At 43.7% G+C, this 25474-nt stretch overlaps 1 protein-coding gene across 5 annotated transcripts in view; it reads left to right on the top strand.

The window, feature by feature from the left end:
• Positions 1–25474, top strand: part of CAPN3 (calpain 3) — a 123674-nt gene that overhangs the window by 75070 nt on the left and 23130 nt on the right. For 2 of the 5 annotated variants that reach the window (XM_075843785.1, XM_075843784.1), the window contains one exon: positions 1145–1258. The exons of 1 other annotated variant lie outside the window; for it this stretch is intronic. In XM_075843785.1, coding sequence (XP_075699900.1) covers positions 1145–1258 — 114 coding nt within the window. Of the gene's footprint in view, positions 1–1144; positions 1259–12779; positions 12785–25474 lie in introns of all 5 variants that reach the window. 2 more of the 5 variants (XM_075843787.1, XM_075843788.1) reach the window with 1 other exon arrangement.

The raw sequence follows: 25474 nt of genomic DNA on the forward strand, positions 1-25474 counted from the left end.
CCACACAGCCCACTGTAGGTTGCACCCATCCCCCCCCCCCTTCCAGGAGAAGTCACTGACTTCAATGTCCATATATGTAGAGTTTAGTCACTGACTTCTCCTGTAGCGGAATCCCCGGCCATAGAGTCGGGGATTCTGCTTCAGAAGTGAGTGACGTCGCTGTGTCCATATATGGACAGTGTAGTCTCTCACTTCTCCTGTAGCGGAATCCCCAATCCCCGGCCGGGGATTGGGGATTCCGACTCCTACAGGGAGCAAAAAAAGACCATCCTCCTCCTCACATGCACTCTGCACTGTGAGGAGGAGGAGAGAGAGCGTGAGCGACGGAATACATGGCCATCACTCGGGACACATTCCGGTGATGGCCGTGTATTACCCGGCCCCATAGACTTCTATGAGAGCCGAGCGGCCGGGTAAACGGCCGAAAATAGGGCATGTTCCATTTTTTGACGGCCAGGATTCCCGGGCCGTCAAAAAATCGGTCGTGTGAATAGCCCCATTAGGGGTCTATTGTTCCTACTGCAGCCGGGTGACGGCCGATTTATGAACGGCCGTCACCCGGCCGGGAAACCCTATCGTGTGAATAAGGGCTTATTGTGTTGTTATTGAACTTGCTTGCTGTTCATTTTTATTTTTTTGCTATAGGGCTAAATGTAGGGCTGTGTTTACACCTGCATTTGGGGTTTCAGCTATTCTGCTCCATTATCGGAGCAGAACACTGAAAAACTGGAAGTGCTGGATGCGTTGCATGAGTGACACCAATGGCGACACAACCAAACCCATTGAGTTCTGTCAGGTTTTCGGCATGGTGTCCGCCGTTTTACCAGAATAAGCAAGCAGAGCTTTTTTGCCCCAGTACTTTGGTCTGGATCTGCACTGTACTGTCCTTTTTTTTTTTTTAGTTAGATTTAGTTTTCATTGTATCAATGAGTTATTATCATTTGTAGCTGTCATGGTTGTACTTTGTTGCTACACATTTTTTACATTTTTGCTTCTTCTTGAGGTTAATAAAGTCCATGAGTTCAGTATTTTCCCCAAAGTTGAGCACTGTTACAGAATGGTTAGAATCAGGCACGTTACACTTTTCCATTTTGTAACCAGTCCCTCTCTTTCCCTCTCGCCCCTCTCCTCCTCCCCCTTCCAGCCAATCATCTTTGTATCGGACAGAGCAAACAGCAATAAGGAGTTGAGTGTGGATGACGTGTCTGACGAAGAGAAGAAAAAAAAGGGAGCGGAGCAAAAAGAGAAAAAAGATAAGGTCATTGTGCCTTCTATCATTCTCATATTGTGCCATTGCTGGGCAAGACTGTAATCCAAGGGATAATAATGTGTGGTAGTGTAATAACTAATTTATAGAAATATCTAATGTTGTGCTTCATCGTACATATGGAGAAGAAGGTCATTTTTATAGAAGGTATGGTTGATGTTGACTATGTTGGCAGGTCGGGGGAGATATGGGAATTTTTTATTGCGTTCCAGAGCATATCACGTGCACTCTCAGCACTACTAAACATCACTGTTTTTTTTGCATATGTAGTGTTAACTATATTATAACACCTAAGGTGCTATCGTTTATAAGGGTCTGCCATTGTGAGACCTTCTTCAGATGATTATGTAAATCTCCAAATATCCATGATATTGCTGGGTAACCAGTTAGATTAGGGCGTAGTTGGATAAAATTAACCACATCCCCTCCAATGCAAGACACTTTTTTGTACAGAATTCCCTTCTGAAAACCGCAGATATTTCCATGTCACAAATCCCAGTAACAAGGGGGTCATTGCTCATTTTTGGACCATGGGCATAGACATGCAAATATTTTTTTCCTCGCGGATACCTATACCTTTAGAACCACTGGTGTATAAAAAATAGAGTAGAAAGTTATAGTACATAGGAATACATTGAGTTGCATATCACGTGTAAGCTGAACACAGTGAAGTACACCATTGCCTTCTTAGGCCTGGGTTACACTCGTACTATTTGCATTATTATTAATACTTGTGTTATAGTTAATCTGTTGCGTGGCGGTGGCCTTCAGAGCACCCAATGGTTTCTTGTAATGCCCATAAGAAGAATGATGCCTGAATAGTGCAAAGACAAGTGACTATATTATTGATCACTCTAAATATTTTCGTATATTTATCCAAGGAGAATTTTATTTCTTGACATTATACTCTGTCCCTTCCATGTCTATATATGACTAGTGCTGCCTTGATCGTATTTTTTGTAAGAATATGCAGTAACAATGATTGGGGCCTGCAGCCCATGTGACTGGAAGGAGACTCCCCTGTTCTGTGCTTGTGTTTTAGTGTAATGTGGGGGTCACCTTGCTGGGAGAGTAGTACTTCTTTTTGTCTATAAAATGATTTAAGCAGAAATAATCCTTCCTTCCTGTGGAGTCAGGCCAAAATCCACCATTTATTGACAGCACTAAGCACAGCCTAGCACTAGCTTAGCAATGGAAGCGGGAACTTCCTGATAGAGAAGCCAGGCAGACAATAAAAAGTCTGCTGGACTAAAAAAAAAAACAACAAAAAAACAACAAAAGTTTAATATTTTTCAGAAAATAAGTGGATTTCACTAGAAATAAGGAGTAGTATGTTATTTCTATATTAACAGGTAACTGTTGACTGGCAGAATTATAGGTGATGGCTAAAGTCTTGTTGTTTTAAAAAAAAAAAAAAGTGCATCTATAGAGGTTCTGATACCCCACTTCTTATGCACATATTGTTACAGAGTCCCCAGCACCACCTGCCCAAAGCAAATTTAGTCCAATGCATATGAAAACGCATGAGACTCAGTTCAAAGCGGCAGATGCCTTTATAGACTTAGGGTATGTTCACACGAAGTGTTTTCAGACGTAATTCGGGCGTTTTACGCCTCGAATTACGTCTGAAATAACGCCCCTAAATACGCCTACAAACATCTGTCCATTGCTTTCAATGGGTTTTACACTGTTTTGTTCCCACGAGGTGTGATTTTACGCGTCGCTGTCAAGATACGGCGCGTAAAAAGACGCCCACAAAAAAGAAGTGCATGTCACTTCTTGGGACGTTTTTGGAGCTATTTTTCATTGACTCCTTTGAAAAACAGCTCCAATAATGGGCGTAAAATACGCTGTGAAAAACGCGAGATGTTACAAAAACGTCTAAAAATCAGGAGAAGTTTTCACTTGAAAACAGCTCCTTAATTTCAGACGTATTTTGCTAAGTCGTGTGAACATAGCCTTAAGGCCTGATTTACACGAGCGTGTGCGTTTTGCGCGCGCAAAAAACGCTGCGTTTTGCGCGCGCAAAAGGCACTTGGCAGCTCCGTGTGTCATCCGTGTATGATGCGCGGCTGCGTGATTTTCGCGCAGCCGCCATCATAGAGATGAGGCTAGTCGACGCCCGTCACTGTCCAAGGTGCTGAAAGAGCTAACTGATCGGCAGTAACTCTTTCAGCACCCTCGACAGTGAATGCCGAACACAATATACACCAACCTGTGAATAAAAAAAGACTTTCATACTTACCAAGAACTTCCTGCTTCCCCCAGTCCGGGCTCCCGGCCGTTGCCTTGGTGACGCGTCCCACTCTTGTCATCCGGCCCCACCTCCCAGGATGACGCCGCAGTCCATGAGACCGCTGCAGCCTGTGATTGGCTGCAGCCTGTGCTTGGCCTGTGATTGGCTGCAGCTGTCACTTGGACTTAACTGTCATCCCGGGAGGTCGGACCGGAGTTATCGGTAAGTCAGAACGTCTTTTTTTTTTTACAGGTTCATGGATTTTCGGAGCGGAAGTCACTGTCCATGGTGCTGAACCAGTTTAACGCTTTCAGCACCGTGGACAGTGACTGTCTCCTGACGTCGCGTACCCGAACATTTTTTACCGGTTTCGGTCAAAACGAGTTTGGCCGAACCCGGTGAAGTTCGGTGCGCTCATCTCGAAATTGACACTCCGTTTGGATGTTTGTAAACAGAAAAGCACGTGGTGCTTTTCTGTTTACATTCAGGAGTTTGACAGCTCTTGCGCGAATCACGCAGTTCGCACGGAAGTGCTTCCGTGCGGCATGCGTGGTTTTCACGCACCCATTGACTTCAAAAGGCCTCATTTACACGAACGTATTATACGCGCGTGCGACGCGCGTGCTTTGCACGCATGTCGTACGCACCTATATTAGTCAATGGGGCAGTTTAGACGATGCGTGAATTGCGCTCAGCGCGTGTGCGCAGAAAAAAACTCACGACATGTACTATAATCGTGCGTTTTTCGCGCACTCACGCACCCATTGAAGTCAATGGGTGCGTGAAAACCACACATGCCGCACGGAAGCACTTCCGTGCGAACTGCGTGATTCGCGCAAGAGCTGTCAAACTCCTGAATGTAAACAGAAAAGCAACACGTGCTTTTCTGTTTACAAACATCCAAACGGAGTGTCAAATTCGAGATGAGCGCACCGAACTTCACCGGGTTCGGCCAAACTCGTTTTGACCGAAACCGGTAAAAAATGTTCGGGTACGCGACGTCAGGAGACAGTCACTGTCCACGGTGCTGAAAGCGTTAAACTGGTTCAGCACCATGGACAGTGACTTCCGCTCCGAAAATCCATGAACCTGTAAAAAAAAAAAGACGTTCTGACTTACCGATAACTCCGGTCCGACCTCCCGGGATGACAGTTCAGTCAAAGTGACAGCTGCAGCCAATCACAGGCCAAGCACAGGCTGCAGCCAATCACAGGCTGCAGCGGTCTCATGGACTGCGGCGTCATCCTGGGAGGTGGGGCCGGATGACAAGAGAGGGACGCGTTACCAAGGCAACGGCCGGGAGCCCGGACTGGGGGAAGCAGGAAGTTCTTGGTAAGTATGAAAGTCTTTTTTTATTCACAGGTTGGTGTATATTGTGTTCGGCATTCACTGTCGAGGGTGCTGAAAGAGTTACTGCCGATCAGTTAGCTCTTTCAGCACCTTGGACAGTGACGGGCGTCGACTAGCCTCATCTCTATGATGGCGGCTGCGCGAAAATCACGCAGCCGCGCATCATACACGGATGACACACGGAGCTGCCAAGTGCCTTTTGCGCGCGCAAAACGCAGCGTTTTTTGCGCGCGCAAAACGCACACGCTCGTGTAAATGAGGCCTAACTGTGTTCACTCTTCAAAGCTTGGTGCATGTTGGAACAAAGAGTGAGGGCTAGAACAATATGTGGCTGATCAAAATGAGTGTTACGGCACGTTCAGACGTGGCAGAATTTTTCCGCTGCAAATGGTGGTGCAGATTTGGGGCAATTACGCAACGAATCTGCACCAACATTTGCATATTTGACAGGTAATTCAGGTGTTGCAGAAAACACAGCGGACTTGCCACAGATTTTCGTTTCGCTGCGTTTTTTAACCTGCGGAAATTGCAGCTAATGCAATGACCATGGGCAAAAAACGTAGTGAAAAAAAATACTCGGAAACTAGCGCTGCGGTTTTTATCTGCCTCCAATTGATTTCAATGAGAGGTCAGAGGCGGAACCGCGGCAAGAAAGGACACGTCACTTTTTTTCCCCTCTGCCTCACATTGAAATTCAGCCGTTTTTAGCACTGATTCCGATGTGGTTTCTACGTCAAAATTAGCGCAAAAGAACTCTGTGTGAACAGGGCCTAAGGGCTGCTTTAAAATATGTAAGGGAGTTGCCTACATAGGAGTTCCCTTATATAATATTATTATGGGATTCCGCTTATTTTTCCACTGATAACTTTTAAGTATTACTGCCTGAAAGACCGATTAAAATAAACTTTACTAAATGTTAATTAAAAAATGGGCTTGTATGCCTCAGTAACTGGTATCAGGCATAAGCAACTAAGTCAGACTGGCGGCCAGATATCCGTGTCGTTCGCACGCCGGGACACATTATACAACAATGTCTAGTGCTGTCCGGCAAATACTCTTGATTGTGACATATAAACCGGGTGAAGCTACACAGTAGGAATGCACGATGCATCGAAACTTCGATACTGTTTAGATACCGTGCACCCTCAAACCCTTCGATACCGTTATTTAAAGTATTTCGATACTAAGGGCCTGTTCACATCAGCGTTGGCTTTCCATTCCAGGGTTCCGTCTGAGGTTTCCGTCGGGTATAACACAGCTTCCATTTCAGTCACCATTGATATCAATGGTGACGGAAACTTTGCTAATGGTTTCCGTTCGTCACCATTCCGACAGGTTTCCATTTTTCTGACTGAATCAATAGCGCAGTCGACTCCGCTATTGATTCTGTCGTTAAAATGGAAACCTGCCGCAATGGTGACGAACGGAAACCATTAGCAATGTTTCCGTCACCATTGATATTAATGGTGACTGAAACGGAAGCTGTGGTTTCAGTTTGACTTTCCGTTGCGGGGTTCAACCGACTTAAACCTCCGACAGAACCCCGGAACGGAAAGCGAATGGTGATGTGAACAGGCCCTAAGCTGTGTGGCCGCACAGCTCAGTATTGTAACACATGAATGTATGAGAGCGGGGCTGCGGCTGTGTAACACAGCCATTGCCCCGCTCCTGAGAAGTGCGCGCGCGGTCAGCAAGATGTGATGCGGCCAGTGCTGCAGTAATGAGCGGCGGCACTGAACACATAACATGACGGGCGCACTGCAAAACATCCCCATGTTCTGTCTTCAGTGCCTGCGCCGCCGCTCATTAGTGCAGCGCCGGCCACATCACCTCATGCTGACCGCGCGTGCACTTATTGTCAGGAGCGGAGCAATGGGCTGTATTACACAGCCATAGCGCCGCTCTAACAGCGGAGATCAGAGAAACCTCTCATCTCCGCTGCTATTCTTCTGAATGCTGCGATCAAAGCTGACCACCGCATTCAAGTGGAAAATGAGAAGGGGAGATGCCCTTTGGATCTCGTCACATTGAAGGACCCCAGGGCTGTCTGACCATATTTCCTGTCAGGACATACCTACGTATGCCCTAACAACTGCCTGTGTACGATTAGTATATAGATATATGCCAGTACATTAAAGTTTAAAAATAAAAAAGTTAAAATAAAGTAATGTTAAATTAATAAAAACACACACACACATTAAAATAAGTCTCGATACATAAAATATACACATATTCGGTATCGTCGCGACCGTAATAACACATTTATAACGTCATTCTTGTTTACACTATTATAAAATAAAAAAACTGCTTTCTTTCACTTATTAATGTGAGCCACGAGGTGTTATGAATTTTGAACCTCCATGTGCCTCACATTAATAGTAATTAACCCAATCATGTACCTCACACATTAACCCAATGTTGTCCATTATGACTGAGGAACATGATGGGGTTAATTACTATTAATATGAGGCACATGGAGGATAAAAATTCATCACACCACTTTCCTCACAACTGAAAACAGAAGAACTTTTTTTCTATTATTATTATTATTATTGGCAAAAGTATCGTTTTGGTATCGAGTATCGCAATACTACACGAAGTATCGGTATCGAAGTCCAAATTCTGGTATCGTGACATGCCTACTACACAGTACATAAATAGTACTGCCCAGATATATGTAATTCAATTAATAAATAGTCTGTGACCCCTGAGGATGCACCCTCTATATAAACTGGGTGCAGAAATGCGTAGGGACACATATTGAGACAATTCTGTGGCAATTTGTCAGATAGAAGTCTGACTTAGTTGCTTATGCCTGATACCAGTTACTGAAACATACCAGCCCATTTTTTTAATTGACATTTATTAAAGTTTCTTTTAATCGTTCTTTCAGGCAGTGATACTTACCTAAATCTTGAACGAATACATTATTTATCAGGAGAATAGTGGAATAATTGATAACCTGAAAGGTTGCATTTAAATTGATAGGTCTATGTGTCCTCCTCTAAGGTTTATAGAATATTGTAGAAACTTCAGTCATCAATATAACAATATTTACAAAATGATTGTAAAGGTATATTTTTTAGGCTCTCTCATCTGAATGGCCACCATGTTACATGTGCAGGTCTTGTGCGCTGATCAGCATGGCATCTTCTATATTACAGGGGATGTTTGTGATGTGATAGCCCCTTTAACAGTTTATAGAGTAGTTGCAAATTTGTCTTTGCGTGCGACAATATCACTAATTTATTTAAGGTACACATCCAATCAAACCTAAAAATGCAGGTTTTACAGCATTTACCAACCCTGTACCTCTGCTGGTATGACCTGGGGAGGTGGGAGATTGGTGGTAAAACTAGACGACTCCTTTACCTGTCCGTAAGGCTACCCACACATGAACTTGTTCGGTCCGTGATATACGGACCGTATGTCGGCAGTATTTCCCAGGCCAAATACAGTGCAGAGAGAAACGGTACTAGCATCATTGTTATCTATGACGCTAGGTGTCACTGCCTCGCTGTGGGAAATCTGTCCCGTACTGTAATCATGTTTTCAGCATGGGACAGTTTTCCAGCAGCGAAGCAGGAACTCCTGGCATCGTACATAACTATGATGTTAGTAGCGTTCCTCCCTGCAGTGTGTTCGGTCCAGGAAATACTGTCGACATACGGTCTGTATATCACGGACTGAATAGGCTCGTGTGTGGGAAGCCTAAAGGAGAGAAAAGGCACCAATGGTTGTCTATCCCAGACCTGGGACACAGATTATTTAGAGGGTTGCTTTGCAAGATATCTGTAACAGTCAGAATGATTTTTCACATGGTGAGCCATTCCCACTCTTGCAGTTTTATGTACATTGCATTTTGGCTAGATGTGTGCTTTGAAGGGGTTAAATATCATATGTATATTCATTGTATAATTCATTAAAAAAATGAACAATGTTTGCCATTTACATGCTGTTAAACAAATGATCTAGTGGAGTTATGACATTTACTTACATAGTATGCTGCCACCTGGTGTTCAAAGTGTATCGCATCATGCACGTCCAGTGCTGGAACCCACGCCTATCTCTAGAATGGGGCACCCTAAACCCTGTTCTTCCGAACTGTGATGCGGCTAATGCGTGTGACTTTTTCGACCATGAAGAAGAAAACAGCGTAGCCCGCTGAGCTACGCTGTTTCCGTAACTCATATAGTAGTGAATGGCAGTTCCGTAAGCAGCGTAACATGCGAGCTACGCTGTTTCCGTAACTACCATTCGGTTGTATGGGACTTACAGAAACAGCGTAGCTCAGTGAGATACGCTGTTTTTGTAAGTCAAGACCGTATAACCTTTTTTATGTTCGGAATTCCCCTCATTCAGCCGCAACACCGAGCAGTAGAACAGAGTTTAGGGGGCCCTGTTCTAGAGATAGTTGTGGGTACTAGATGTGGGACCCGCATCTATCAGACATTTATGACCTATAATGTGGAGATGTCATAACTATCCCTGCTGGGAAAACCCCTTTAACCATTTATCGGATCATCAATAACTTCAAGAAGAGAGGTTCGATTGCTTTGAAGAAAGCTTCAGGGCACCCAAGAAAGTCCAGCAAGTGCCAGGACCGTCTCCTAAAGAGGATTAAGCTACGGGATCGGTTGTACACCAGTGCAGAGCTTGCTCAGGAATGGCAGCAGGCAGGTGTCAGTGCATCTGCATGCACAGTGAGGTGAAGGCTTATGGAGGCTGGCCTGTTGTTAGGAGGGCAGCAAATAAGCCACTTCTCTCCAAGAAAAAGATTGAGGACAGTTCTCTGCAGGAAGTACCGGGATTGGACTGCAGAGGACTGGGGTAAAGTTATTTTCTCTGACTGTTATGGACATTTGGAAGAATGATTGTCCAGAGAAGAAAGGGTGGGCGCTACCATAAGTTCTGCATCATACCAACAGTAAAGCATCCTAAAAACCATTCATGTGTGGGGCTGCTTTTCATCCAAGGGAGTGGGCTCAAAACTTTGCCTAAGAACACTACCATGAATAAAGAATGGCATCTAAGCATCCTCCTAGAGCAACTTCTCCCAACCATCCAGGAGCAACTTCCAACAACGATCCAGGAGAAACTTCCAACAACGATCCAGGAGCAACTTCTCGCAACCATCCAGGAGCAACTTCCAACAACGATCCAGAAGCAACTTCTCCCAACCATCCAGGAGCAATTTGGTGATGAACAATGCTATTTCCAGCATGATGGACCATGTCACAGGCAAAAGTGAGGGCTCGGTGAACAAAACTTTGAAATATGGGGCAGGGGCGTAACTAGGAAAGACTGGGCCCCATAGCAAACTTTTGACTGGGGCCCCCCCTCCCCTGGGTGTCGCACAACCCCCCCCCTTGTAGATAGTGCCTTTTTTACAGCCCCCCTGTAGATAACGCCATACAGCCGCCCCTCTTTAGATAGCGCCATACATCCCCCTGCAGAGAACGCCATACAGCCCCCCTCTGTAGATAGCGCCATACATCCCCCTGTAGAGAACGCCATACAGCCCCCTGTAGATAACGCCATACAGCCCCCCTGCAGAGAACGCCATACAGCCCCCCCCTGTAGAGAACGCCATACAGCCCCCCATGTAGGGAACGCCATACAGCCCCCCCTGTAGGGAACGCCATACAGCTCCCCCCCTGTAGGGAACGCCATACAGCCACCCCCCCCCCCCTGTAGGGAACGCCATACAGACTCCCTGTAGGGAACACCATACAGCGTCCCCCCTCCCCAAAAAATTAGACCTACAGTGTGTCCTACAAAATACATGTATCCCCTCTCCACAGGATCTCCACAGGATAGGGGATACATGAGTGATCGCTGTAAACAACAAAATTGTCTCACAGGTATGGTAATTGGTTAGGTGTCACCCATTAAATAATGTCAGAACACCTCCAAAAACATCACTTACAGAGTAGCAAAACTTCAAAACAACATTAGAAACCATGAGAAAAAGGAGTCATTGAGCCACAAGTACATAGAAAAATATATGATTTTATTATTACATCCAATGTTAAAGACACAAACTATGAAAACACAACGAGGTTCTAAAACTGAAAAATCACTTGGTGGATCAGTCGTCTAGACCTTCAACACAGGTATAGTATCAATGCTGAACATTGCAAATTCTATTGACTCTTGGTTTATTATAAGAAAACTCAAGTAAATGTTGTCTCATACAAATGGTACTAAATGACTGAAACAACTTTTATATCTTCCTTCTATTGAGTATCACCATGCATATCCATGAAATAACTGACATAGATTCAATATTGTCTAGAGAGTTATGTCTAACTACTCTATTGCATGGTCCAGGACATAAAACAGGAGCAAAAGTAACCTGAATTGACCTGGCATAGAAGGAAAAACCTAAGTCACCTGGCATATACCAGGGAAATAAATAAATCAGAACTTACCCATGGAGGTTGGAGATAAAGTGATCCACCCGGTATTGAGGCACCTCAATACCGGGTGGATCACTTTATCTCCAACCTCCATGGGTAAGTTCTGATTTATTTATTTCCCTGGTATATGCCAGGTGACTTAGGTTTTTCCTTCTATGCCAGGTCAATTCAGGTTACTTTTGCTCCTGTTTTATGTCCTGGACCATGCAATAGAGTAGTTAGACATAACTCTCTAGACAATATTGAATCTATGTCAGTTATTTCATGGATATGCATGGTGATACTCAATAGAAGGAAGGTATAAAAGTTGTTTCAGTCATTTAGTACCATTTGTATGAGACAACATTTACTTGAGTTTTCTTATAATAAACCAAGAGTCAATAGAATTTGCAATGTTCAGCATTGATACTATACCTGTGTTGAAGGTCTAGACGACTGATCCACCAAGTGATTTTTCAGTTTTAGAACCTCGTTGTGTTTTTATAGTTTGTGTCTTTAACATTGGATGTAATAATAAAATCATATATTTTTCTATGTACTTGTGGCTCAATGACTCCTTTTTCTCATGATTTCTAATGAGTGATCGCTGGCAGCGATAGGGAGAACGGGGGACTGAAAGTCCCCTGAGCTTCTCCATGACAAACCTCTGACTTCCGGCGTCTGCGCAGCTCAATAAAAATTAAAGGAGCGCTGGTCACGCATGCGCACAAGCACGACCGGCGCTCCATTCATTTCTACGGAGCTGCCGACACAGACCCCGGAAGTCCGAGGTTTGTGATGGAGAACTTCAGGGGACTTTCAGTCCCCCGTTCTCCCTATCGCTGCCAGCGATCACACATGTATCCCCTATCCTGTGGATATCCTGTGGAGAGTGGATACATGTCCTGTGGAGAGGGGATACATGTCCTGTGGAGAGGGGGATACATGTCTTTTGCTCTATTTTGCGCCTTCAGGACCAGACACCGTTTAGCCATTTTTAGCACGTGTTAGTTAAATGGCTATAACTTTTTTATTTGTTGGGCTAACGACGTGATTTTTGCGACGTTTTTTCCGTAGACAATGCAGGTTCCATTTTTTATCGTTTTTATACACACCTTTTTTGCTATTTTAGAATTTTTATTCATAAAGTTTGAAAATAATAGTAAAAAAATAAGCTTTTTTACATTTCAGCTATTTATTTTTTTTGGTAATAGCATAGTTTTACCCTAAAATAGACCTTTTATTTGTGATCGTCATTGTCTACCGTAAATTTTTATATATTACATGTCTATATTAGGGTAATTGGGTCAGCGCTAGCGTTACAACAATGATTGGCGGGGGGGGGGGAACGTTTTTTTTGGGGTGGGTGTATATATTATTTAAATTTTTTTTGCACTTTACTTTATTATTTTTTTATTACTATGGTCTGTCCCCCAAAGGTCAAAAAGACCTTTGGGGAACTTTATATATTTCTTTTCTTTCTTTTACACATTGTTTTTCCACTGTAACTGGAGCTGCACAGCAGCCCCAGTTACAGGGGAAATCAGCCCTCTCATAGTGACGATTGTCACTAATAGGGCTGTGCTGGGTCTAGTAAGACCAAGCAGCAGTCTGCCACTAACGGCACCCGGCGATCATGTGACCAGTCACATGATCACCGGGAGGAATAGAGACAGGGGCGCTGCTGCTGTCTCTATTCCTGTACACAGCGTGCATTCAGCGCTGTGTACAAGTGATCAGAGAAGACAGAAGCAGCGAAAGCTGCTTCTATCCTCTCCTCAGGGTCCCCGGCAGTCACTGACAGCCGGAGACCCGACATTCAGCTGCCCGATCGCGCGGGCAGCAAGTTAAAACCCGAGCCATAGAAAGTCTATGGCTCGGGTTTTAAGGACCCTGACCGCTGGCCGTAAAAATACAGCCAGCGGTCGGGAACCAGTTAATGGCAGAGCGGGGAGATACCTCCCTGCTCTGCCGTAGTGTTCAGTGGCGTCCCGCTGTAGCAGCCATAGCGGCTGCTAGCGGAGCCTCCGGCCATGGTGGGGGCCCGTGCCGGCGGGCGACACGGGCCCCCTCATGCCGCGGGCCCCGTAGCAGCCGCTACTGCTGCTACGGCGGTAGTTACGCCACTGATTTGGGGTTCATGGCCAGAAAACTCCCAAGATCTCAATCCCATCGAGACCCTGTGGTCACTCCACAAAAAGTGGGTGGACAAAAAAAAAACACCACAGAAATTGTGATAGACTCCAAGCACTGATTAGGTAAGAATTGGTCATCAGTCAGGATTTGGCCCAGAGACTGACATCCAGCATGGCAGAGCGAATTGCCGAAGTCTTGAAAAAGAAGGGTCAACACTGTAAATATTGAGTCTTTGCATAAATTTGATGTATTTGTCAATAAAAATTTAAAAACTTATGAAATGCTTATAATTGTACTTCAGTAACCATAGAAACATCTGACTAAAAGATCTAAAAACCCTGAAGCAGAAAACTTTGTGAAAAACAAAATCTGTGTAGATCTCAAAACTGTTCTCAGATGTGTTATCTATGGTGACCCGGCTCTAACAAGTGGTACAGAAATTTGATTTAGACGTAATCCGTTAAAGGGGTTTTCCACCTTCTGACAACTGATGACCTATCCACCGGATAGGTCATCAGTCTATCATCGCTGCGGGTCCGGCACCCGGACCCTGCACCGTTAGACCGCTCCAGTTGCCTGCGGGCACATGATGTTATAGCGCATAATGCGATGTACAGAGCCGGAAGCCGTTGGCTCCGTACATAGCATAGCGGTCGTGCTGTACAAGCTCGGCCGCTATTCCGTGTCTGGAGCCAACTGCTTCCGGCATTTAAGTCCAGTGCACGGAGGCACCGGAGCAGCTGACCTGTGGGGGGTTGGACCCTCACAGTTCATGTACTGATGACCTATCCGGTGGATAGGTCATCAGTTGTCAGAAGGTGAAAAAACCCCTTTAATAAACTACTCGTCTCCTCTAGATGTTACTGACCCCGTTCTCTTGTATAATATTTGTGCAATATCTTTAGTAGGAATAAGAAGAATAAACTACTGTACAGTGTGGAGAAGAATGGTTAATAAATGAAGGTGATGGGGTGGGGGGGGGGGACAAGACCATAATCACTTTAAATGAGCTTTACTGCTCGGAGTTGTGCCTAAAATGATCATCTTGCCTCCTGTTGTTTGGCTTTCTTTCCATGTAAAAATAATAAAAATGTTCTTGCTCTTATTTGCTCTGTTAAGATAGTCTTTAAAAAGAAAACAAAAAACATCACGTCTTTGTAATTTGATTGTGTCATTTATTTTTCTACTTGATTTATATTGAGGTTCCTACACCCCTTAAAGAAGTGCTCCTGTGGAGATATGTCTCCTTCTGCCATTCTTTAACAAGAAATATACATTTTAAAAAATGCACGCCAGTCCTGCGAATATCTTTCTCAGCTGCCGGCGATATGGTGTTTTAATAATAAGTTGATAGTGGCATTACTGTTGTGTCTGAACACATAAGCTGCAGGATGACGGCTCCACCAGATCACATTTTTCACCTCATAAACAAAAGCGCGGTAACCTGACTTTCAACCATATCGTCTCATGAGAGCTCTGTGACTGGGGGGCCTGAAGTGCTGAGTTCAGGAACACTACGGTTTTAGCCCATGTACCTGGGTTTGCCGTGGTAGATGGCGGTCTCCTTACTTATACAAGTGAGCTGCTTGTGCTTAAAGGTGACAACGGTTTCCCAACAATTTTGGCAAGCGGCTGGCGCTAAATAGGGCAATGCATTTCTCTTTTAAATTAATGCCTTGCCTTGCAAACCTGCACTGGTGAAGGGCTTTCTAGGAGGAGATCTTGGGGATAGAACCCGCATGCTCCTGACTCATCTAATTCATCAGCAGAGAACTTTACTAGTGTACTACCTCTGCAGTCAAGAGCTGGCTGCAAATTCTTCCAAAGATGACATGTTCTTATTCCTGCTGGAAGTGACATTTACATTTGGTCTTATGGAGACAATAAGAGGGATAAGAGACCAAACTGAGCACAATTCATGTGGTGTGGTGATTAAGTGGTGTCTAAACTGTGAGTGTCTTCTGTGTTCAAATCCTGATGTGTGGCCTTGTCTAAAACGGAACTCTGCTGGTGGTGTTTATAGTGGTGCGGAGGCAGCGCAGTGCCACTGCTGTCTCTTTTAAGACATATATATATATATATATTATTGCAGATTTCAGCAACATACTCATCACTCAAACAGGTATCATAATCCATCACTCGGGAAAGGGGGAAGCTGCCCAAGGTCACCAGGAGGACAACATGGGGGTTAGAGTCCACATTGTGCAGAAGCGATTCCTGCACTCAACTCAGATCACGTAAGCTGTGAGCCAGCTGCACAGCAGCGCCATGGGGAACATATTTTTCACCTCTTTAAAAAAAAAAAAGGAAGAACAAAATATATTTTAAAAAAGTGAGCGGACTTTCATGAAGAGAAACTTTAGATCACATTGGGGGCATGACCATGCAGTGGCTTGGCGCTTAAGTGATTATGCCAGGTTTGCTTTGGATTTCGCCCATGTGCCTGGGTTCGAAGCTTGTGTGGTAGGCAGCGTTCTCTTTACTTATATGAGTTTTCTGCTTGTACTTAACCCCTTCCCGACATTTGACGTACATGTACGTCATGGAAAGCATTGACTTCCCGCAAAATGCCGTACATGTACGTCAAATGTTTGGCACCGGCTCAGAAGCTGAGTCGGTGCCATCATCGTCGGATCTCAGCTGTATCTTACAGCTGACATCCGACTGTAACGGCGGGGACCGAAATTAGCTTCGATCCCCGCCATTAACCCCTTAAGTGCAGCGCTCAAACGCGATCGCTGCACTTAAGGTGTTTGCAGCTCATCGGAGCCCCAGCAATGAAATTGCCGGGGTTCCGGTGGCTGCAATGGCAACCGGAGGCCTAATACTGGCCTCCCGGTCTGCCTAGCACCGAAGCCGGTCAAGATCCGCCCGGCGGCGGAGCCTGATCGGCTTCCGTAGCTGCCGGCAAGATGGCGCCGGGTCAGGAGCTGATCCTGCGTCATCAGCGGTGGAAGTCAGCTGTACTGTACAGCTGACATCCACCTGTAACGGCAGGAACCGGAGCTAGCTCCGATCCCTGCCATTAACCCCTTCGATGCAGCAATCGAAAGCGATTGCTGCATCGTAGCGGTTACTAGCAGATCGCCAGCCCTGATAGGCAATCGGGACTGGCGACTGCTGTTATGGCAACAGGAGACACAATGGTCTCCTGCTCTGCCATTACGGAAGCCGATTTAGGCCCCGCCGGGAGGCGAAGCCTAATCGGCTTGCTGTCAGTGAATGACTGACAGATCTAATACATTGCACTACATAGGTAGTGCAATGTATTAGAAAAAAAAAAATCTGACCGTTGGACCTTCAAGTCCCCTAGATGGACTTGAGAAAAAGTGTAAAAAAAGTATAAAAAAGTGCAAAAAATAAAAGTTTGAAAACAATAAAAGTTTCAAGTAATCAAATAAAACACAATCCCCCTTTTACTCTTATCAAGTCCTTTATTATTGAAAAATAATAATAAACCATATGTATTTGGTATCGCCGCGACCGTAACGACCTGAGGTATCAAAATATCATATTATTTATTGCACGCAGTGAACAGCGTAAAAAAACCCCGTAAAAAACGTTACCAGAGTTTCTGTTTTTTGGTCACTTTACCCTACAAATATTACAATAAAAAGTGATCAAAAAGTCGCACGTATCCAAAAATGGTACCTATAAAAACTATAGCTCGTCCCGCAAAAAACAAGCCCTCATACACCTCCGTCGACAAAAAAATTAAAAAGTTATGGTTCTCACAACTTGGCGACAGAAAAAATACATTCTTTTTACAAAAGTAATTTTATTGTGAAAAAAGTTGTAAAACATGAAAAAAGTGCTATAAATTAGGTATCGCCGGAATCGTACTGACCCACAGAATAAAGTTTACATGTAATTTATAACGCATGGTGAACGCTGTATAAAAAAAAACGAAAAAAGCTGTGCCAGAATTGCGTTTTTTTGTTTACCTAGCATCCCAAAAAATAGGATAAAAGGTGATCAAAAAGTCACATGTACCCCAACATGGTACCAATAATCACTACAGCTCGTCCCGCAACAAACCAGCCCTCATACCGCTACATCTATGAAAAATAAAATTAGTTATGGCTCCAATAAGTCAGGAAATAAAAAAATATGCAGTTGTGCCCGAGGGGAACATTTCTTCTGTTTCAAGAGGCGATTTATCAAGGACCTAAAATTAGGGAACCAGGAAGGGGAGGGCCCAAACATATCTGCTGGAAGCGACGGTGCCCGTATTATACCAGGACAACACTTCCCAGCAAAATTCCCCAAACTGCAAAAGGTGCGGAGTGTGGACCAAAAGGGGGATAAGAAATGACACCATTTATCAGTGCGACACCGGCCTGTGCGGAAAGGATTGCTTCACAGCGTAACACACATCTATGGATTATTTATTTATTTTTATACCACCTGACTATGCCCCTTATATACTCCGCCCCGCTTACATGTACCCCCACATTATAAAACACCAGCAATACTCAAACAAATATAGTACCAAGCAAAATCCGCTCTCCAAAAGCCAAATGGTGCTCCCTCGGCTCTGAACCCTACAGCGTGCCCAAACAGCAGTTTCCTTCAACATATATGGCATCGTCATACCCGGGAGAACCCTTTTAACAATTTTTGGGGTGTGTGTCTCCAGCGTCATAAGCTTGGCATGACATATTTGCCACTGAATGGCATATCTAGGGAAAAATATAAATTTTTAATTTGCACCATCCACAGCGCATTCATTTATGGAAAAGACCTGTGGGGTGAAAATGCTCACTACACCCCTTAATAAATGCCTTGAGGGGTGCAGTTTCCATAGTGGGGGTCACTTATCAGGGGTTTCTTTTTATTATTTCACATCTGAGCCTCTGCAATTGTGAACCAATACTTTGTAAATCGCCAAATTAGGCCTCCATTCCGCATGGTACTCTTCACTTCTGAGCCCTGTCATATGTCCAGAGAAAAGATTAGGGTCACATGTAGGGTGTTTCTAAAACCGGGAAACACCGCATAATAATTACAGAGCTGTCTTGTTATGGTGGCACAAGCCGGGCACCACATATTGGCATATCTATGGAAAAAAATCCCATTTTCACTCTGCAACATCGAGTGAACACTAATTTCTACAAAACACCTGCAGGGTTAAAATGCTTACTACACCCCTTGGTAAATGCATTGAGGGGTGTAGTTTCCAAAATGGGGTCACTTCTGGGGGGTTTCCACTGTTTTGGGCCCACAGGCGCTCAGAAACCAATCCAGCAACATCTGAACTCCAAATGGCGGTCCTTCCCTTCTGAGCCCTGCCGTTTGCCCAAACAGCAGTTTATGACCACATATGGGGTATTGCCGTACTCGGGAGAAATTGCTTTACAAATGTTGGGTTCTTTTTTTCCTTTATTTGTTGAGAAAATGAAAAAATTTGCGCTAAAGCTACGTCTTATTGAAGAAAAAGGACTGTTTTTATTTTCACTGCCTAATTCTAATAAATTCTATGAAACATCTGTTGGGTCAAAATGCTCACTACACCCCTAGATGAATTCCTCAAGAGGTGTAGTTTCCTAAATGGAGTCCCTTTTTGGGGGGTTTTCATTGTTTTGTCCCCTCAGGGGCTTTGCAAATGTGACCTGGCCTCCGCAAATCATTCCTGCTAAATGTGATCTCAAAAAGCCAAATAGTGCTCTTTCCCTTCTAAGCCCTGCCGTGTGTCCAAACAGCCGTTTATTACCACATGTGGGGTATTGTTTTACTCGGGAGAAATTGCTTTACAAATTTTGTGGTGCTTTTTCTCCTTCAGACCTTCTGGAAATGAGAAAAAATTAGCTAAACCTACATTTTTTTTGAAAAAATGTAGATTATTATTTTCAGGGCCTACTTCCAATAATTTCTGCAAAAAAACTGTGGTGTCAAATCGCTCACTATATCCCTAGATAATTTCCTCAATGGGTGTAGTCTCCAAAATGGGGTCACTTGTGGGGGGTTTCCACTGTTTTGTCCCCTCAGGGGCTTTGTAAATGTGACATGGCCTCCGCAAACCATTCCTGCTAAATGTGAACTCCAAAAGCCAAATAGCGCTCTTTTGCTTCTCAGCCACGCCGTGTCTCCAAACAACCGTTTATTACCACATGTGGGGTATTGTTTTACTCGGGAGAAATTGCTTTACAAATTTTGCGGTGCTTTTTCTCCTTCAGTCCTTGTGGAAATGATAAAAAATTAGCTAAACCTACATTTTCTTTGAAAAAATTTAGATTGGCATTTTCAGGGCCTACTGCCAATAATTTATGCAAAAAACCTGTTGCGTCAAAACGCTCACTATACCCCTAGATAATTTCCTCAATGGGTGTAGTTTCCAAAATGGGGTCACTTGTGGGGGTTTCCACTGTTTTATCCCCTCAGGGGCTTTGCAAATGCGACATGGCCTCCGCAAACCATTCCTGCTAAATTTGAGTTCCAAAAGCCAAATGGCGCTCTTTCCCTTCTCAGCCTCGCCGTATGTCCAAACAGCCGTTTATTACCACATGTGGGGTATTGTTTTACTCGGGAGAAATTTCTTTACAAATGTTATGGTGCTTTTTCTCCTTTAGTCCTTGTGGAAATGAAAAAAAATTAGCTAAACCTACATTTTATTTGAAAAAATGTAGATTTTCATTTTCACAGCCTACTTGCAAAAATTTCTGCAAAAAACCTGTGGGGTCAAAATGCTCACTATACCCCTAGATAATTTCCTCAAGGGGTATAGTTTCCAAAATGGGGTCACTTGTGGGGGGTTTCCACTGTTTTGTCCCCTCAGGGGCTTTGTAAATGTGACATGGCCTCCGCAAACCATTCCTGCTAAATGTGAACTCCAAAAGCCAAATAGCGCTCTTTTGCTTCTCAGCCACGCCGTGTCTCCAAACAACCGTTTATTACCACATGTGGGGTATTGTTTTACTCGGGAGAAATTGCTTTACAAATTTTGCGGTGCTTTTTCTCCTTCAGTCCTTGTGGAAATGATAAAAAATTAGCTAAACCTACATTTTCTTTGAAAAAATTTAGATTGGCATTTTCAGGGCCTACTGCCAATAATTTATGCAAAAAACCTGTTGCGTCAAAACGCTCACTATACCCCTAGATAATTTCCTCAATGGGTGTAGTTTCCAAAATGGGGTCACTTGTGGGGGTTTCCACTGTTTTATCCCCTCAGGGGCTTTGCAAATGCGACATGGCCTCCGCAAACCATTCCTGCTAAATTTGAGTTCCAAAAGCCAAATGGCGCTCTTTCCCTTCTCAGCCTCGCCGTATGTCCAAACAGCCGTTTATTACCACATGTGGGGTATTGTTTTACTCGGGAGAAATTTCTTTACAAATGTTATGGTGCTTTTTCTCCTTTAGTCCTTGTGGAAATGAAAAAAAATTAGCTAAACCTACATTTTATTTGAAAAAATGTAGATTTTCATTTTCACAGCCTACTTGCAAAAATTTCTGCAAAAAACCTGTGGGGTCAAAATGCTCACTATACCCCTAGATAATTTCCTCAAGGGGTATAGTTTCCAAAATGGGGTCACTTGTGGGGGGTTTCCACTGTTTTGTCCCCTCAGGGGCTTTGTAAATGTGACATGGCCTCGTCAAACCATTCCTGCTAAATGTGAACTCCAAAAGCAAAATAGCACTCTTTCCCTTCTCAGCCCTGCCGTGTGTCCAAACAACCGTTTATTACCACATGTCGGGTATTGTTTTACTCGGGAGAAATTGCTTTACAAATTTTGTGGTGCTTTTTCTCCTTTAGTCCTTGTGGAAATTAGAAAAAAAATCGCTAAACCTACATTTTCTTTGAAGAAATGTTGATTTTAATTTTCACGGCCTACTTCCAATAATTTCTGTAAAAAACCTGTGCGGTCAAAATGCTCACTATACCCCTAGATAATTTCCTTGAGGTGTCTAGTTTCCCAGATGGGGTAACTTTTGGGGGATTTTTACTGTTTTGTCACTGCAAGAGCCCTTCAAACCTTACATGGTGCCTAAAATATATTCTAACAAAAATAAGGCCCCAAAATCCACTAGGTGCTCCTTTGCTTCTGAGGCCGGTGCTTCAGTCCAGTAGCACGCTACGGCCACATGTGGGATATTTCCTAAAACTGCAGAAACTGGGCAACAAATATTGAGTTGCATTTCTCTGGTAAAACCTTCTGTGTTATAAAAAAAATTGTATTAAAAATTTATTTCTGCAGAAAAATATGAAATTTGTCAATTTCACCTCTACTTTGCTTTAATTCCTGTGACATGTGTAAAGGGTTAAGACATTTTCTGAATGCTGTTTTGAATACTTTGAGGGGTGAAGTTTTTAAAATGGGGTGACTTTTTGGGTGTTTCTAATATATAAGGCCCTCAAAACCACTTCACAACTGAACTGGCCCCTGTAAAAATAGCCTTTTGAAATTTTCTTGAAAATGTGAGAAATTGCTGCTAAAGTTCTAAGCCTTGTGAGGTCATAGAAAAATAAAAGGATGTTCAAAAAACGATGCCAATCTAAAGTAGACATATGGTTGATGTTAATTAGCAACAATTTTGTGTGGTATTACTGCCTGTCTTACAAGCAGATACATTTAAATTGAGAAAAATGCTAATTTTTGCAATTTTTCGCTAATTTTTGGTGTTTTTCACAATTAAATACTGAACATATCGAGCAAATTTTGCCAGTAACTTAAAGTGCAATGTGTCACGAGAAAACAATCTCAGAATCGCTTGGATAGGTGAAAGCATTCCGGAGTTATTACCACATAAAGTGACACATGTCAGATTTGAAAAATGAGGCTCTGTCAGGAAGGTCAAAAGTGGCTAAAGAGGGAAGGGGTTAAGGTTGACAACAATTTTGCCAAGCGGCTGACGCTCAACAGGGCAATGCATTTCTATTTTAAAAGGATTCTGCGCCTTGTGGAACTGTACTGGTGAAAGGCCTTCAAGGAAGAGATCCCAGGAATAGAACCAACATGTTGCTTACTCCTAATTTATTAGCAGGGAACTTTACCAGTGCACTACTTCTGGTGTCAAGAGCTGGCTGCAAATTCTTCCAAAGATGACATGTTCTTATTCCTGCTGGAAGTGACGATTACATTTGGTCTTATGGGAACAATAAGAAAGCCCAGAGATCAACCTGAGCTGGTGGTCTGGTGCTTAAGCTGCACCCTAAACAGTGAGTGTCTTCTGTACAGACCCTGGTTCAAATCTTGATGTGTGGCCTTTTCTAAAAGGGAGCTCTACTGTGTGGTGTTTATAGTAGTGTGTGGAGGCAGTGCAGTGAGATTGTTGCTGCATAAGAAAGTTACTTATATGAAGAAAGTTACCGATATGAAGAAGGCTACTTATGCAACTGTCTCTTTTAAAAACAGTTGCATTTATATAGTAAACTATTGCAAATTATCATAAACCATCACGCCATAGATGGCACTTTGGGAAAGGGGGAGCAGCCCAAGGTCATCAGGAGGACAATATAGGGAGTTAGAACCCACATTGTACGGAAGCAATTGCTGTGCTTAACTTGGATCACGCAAGCTGTGAGCTAGCTGCATGGCAGCTTTACAAGGATGCATTTTTCACCTCTTAGCAATCCAGGCCTAGGCACTTAAGCCCCAAGCCACCATGCTATCATACTGCTCCGCCCCAATGTGATCTAAAGTTTTCTTGTTGAAGGTCCGAGTACCCATTTTTAAAAGATGTGAAAAATGCATCCTTGTAATGCTGCCGTACAGCTAACTCACAGCTTGCGTGATCCAAGTTGAGCGCAGGAATCACTTCTGTACAACGTGGGTTCTAACCCCCATGTTGTCTTCCTGGTGACCTTGGGCTGCTCCCCCTTTCTCAAAGTGCCACCTATAGAGGGATGGATTATGATACCTGTTTGAGTGATGAGTATATTGCTAAAATCTGTAATAATGTACTATATGAATACTGCTGTGTCAAAAGAGGCAGCTGTATAAGTAACTTTATGTACATAATTAACCTTAATATGCAGCAACAATCTCACTGCGCTGCCTCCACACCACCATAAACACCACCCAGCAAAATACCACTTTGGACAATCCACACATCAGGATATGAACCAGGGACTGCACAGAAGACACTCACTGTTTAGACACCACTTAATCACCACACCACCAGCTCACATTGGCATCTTAGCTTTCTTATTGTCCCCATAAGACCAAATGTAATCATTACTTCCAGCAGGAATAAGAACATGTCATATTTGGCAGAGTTTGTGGCTGGCTCTCAGCAGCAGAGGTACTGCACTGATAATGTTCTCTGCTGGTAAACTAGAAGTGTCAGGGATGTGTTGGTTCTATCCCCAGGATCTCCTCCTTGTTTCTCAGTTTTTAAAGTCTTTCACCAGTGCATGTTTACAAGGCGAGGCATCCTTTTAAAGGAGAAATGCATTGCCATGTTGAGCATCAGCCGCCTGCCAAAATTGTTGGAAAAACATCACCAAGCACAAGACTCTTATTAGTGAGGAGACCACCATCTACCGCACAAGCAGCACACAGGATGCTTTGAACATAGGGACATGGGCTAACTGCATAGCAAACCAGACCTAGGCACTTAAGCCCCAGGCTACCATGCTGTCATACTGCCCACCCCCTCCCCAATGTGATCTAAAGTTTTTCTTGTTGAAGGCCTGATTACCCATTTTTAAAAGAGGTGAAAAATGCACCCACGTAAAGCTGCCGTGCAGCTAGCTCACAGCTTGCGTGATCTGAGTTGAGTGCAGGAATCACTTCTATACAATGTGGGTTCTAACCCCCATGTTGTCATCCTGGTGACCTTGGGCTGCTCCCCCCTTTCCCAAAGTGCCACCTATGGATGGATTCTGATACCTGTTTGAGTGATGAGTATATTGCTGAAATCTACAATAATCTACTATATAAATACAGCTGTCTCAAAAGAGACAGCTGCATAATTAACTTCTTATGCAGCAACAATCTCACTGCGCTGCCTCTACACCACCCAACAAAGTACCATTTTGTATAATACACACATCAGGATTTGAACCAGGGACTGCACAGAAGACACTCACTGTTTAAACACCACTTAATCACCACACCATTAGCTCACATTGGCATCTTAGCTTTCTTATTGTCCCCATAAGACCAAATTTAATCATAACTTCCAGCAGGAATAAGAACATGTCATCTTTGGAAGAGTTTGTGGCCAGCTTTCAGCAACAGAGGTAGTGCACTGGTAATGTTCTCTTCTGATCAAGTAGAAGTATTAGGGGGTGTGTTGGTTCTATCCCCAGGATCTCCTCCTTGTGTCTTGGTTTTAAAAGTCCTTCACCAGTGCATGTTCATAAGGCAAGGTATCCTTTTAAAGGAGTGCGTTGCCCTGTTGAGCGTCTGACGTTTTTTCAACAATTTTGGCAAGCGGCTGACGCTCAACAGGGCAATGCACTTCTCCTTTAAAAGGATGCCTCGCCTTGTGAACCTGCACTGGTGAAAGACTTTAAAAACTGAGAATCAAGGAGGAGATCTTGGGGATAGAACCAACACATCCCTGACACTGTTAGTTTATCAGCAGAGAACATTACCAGTGAACTACCTCTGCTGCTGAGCTGGTCACAAACTCTTCCAAATATGACATGTTATTATTCCTGCTGGAAGTAATGATTACATTTGGTCTTATGGCGACAATAAGAAAGCTCAGATGCCAATGTGAGCTGGTGGTGTGGTGATTAAATTGTGTCTAAACAGTGAGTGTCTTTTGTGCAGTCCCTGGTTCATATCCTGATGTGTGGATTGTCCAAAGTGGTACTTTGCTGGGTGGTGTGGAGGCAGTGCAGTGAGATTGTTGCTGCATAAAAAGGTTAATTATGTACAGAAAGTTACTTATGCAGCTGTCTCTTTTGAGACAGCTGTATTTATACAGTAGATTATTACAGATTTCAGCAATATACTCATCACTCAAACAGGTATCATAATCCAACCCTTCATAGGTGGCACTTTGGGAAGGGGTGAGCAGCCCAAGGTCACCAGGAGGACAACATGGGGGTTAGAACCCACATTGTACAGAAGGGTTTCCTGTGTGCAACTTTGAACACACAAGCTGTGAGCTAGCTGCGCAGCAGCTTTACAA

Source organism: Rhinoderma darwinii, chromosome 12 (assembly GCF_050947455.1).
Source record: "Rhinoderma darwinii isolate aRhiDar2 chromosome 12, aRhiDar2.hap1, whole genome shotgun sequence".
NCBI lineage: Eukaryota > Metazoa > Chordata > Amphibia > Anura > Rhinodermatidae > Rhinoderma > Rhinoderma darwinii.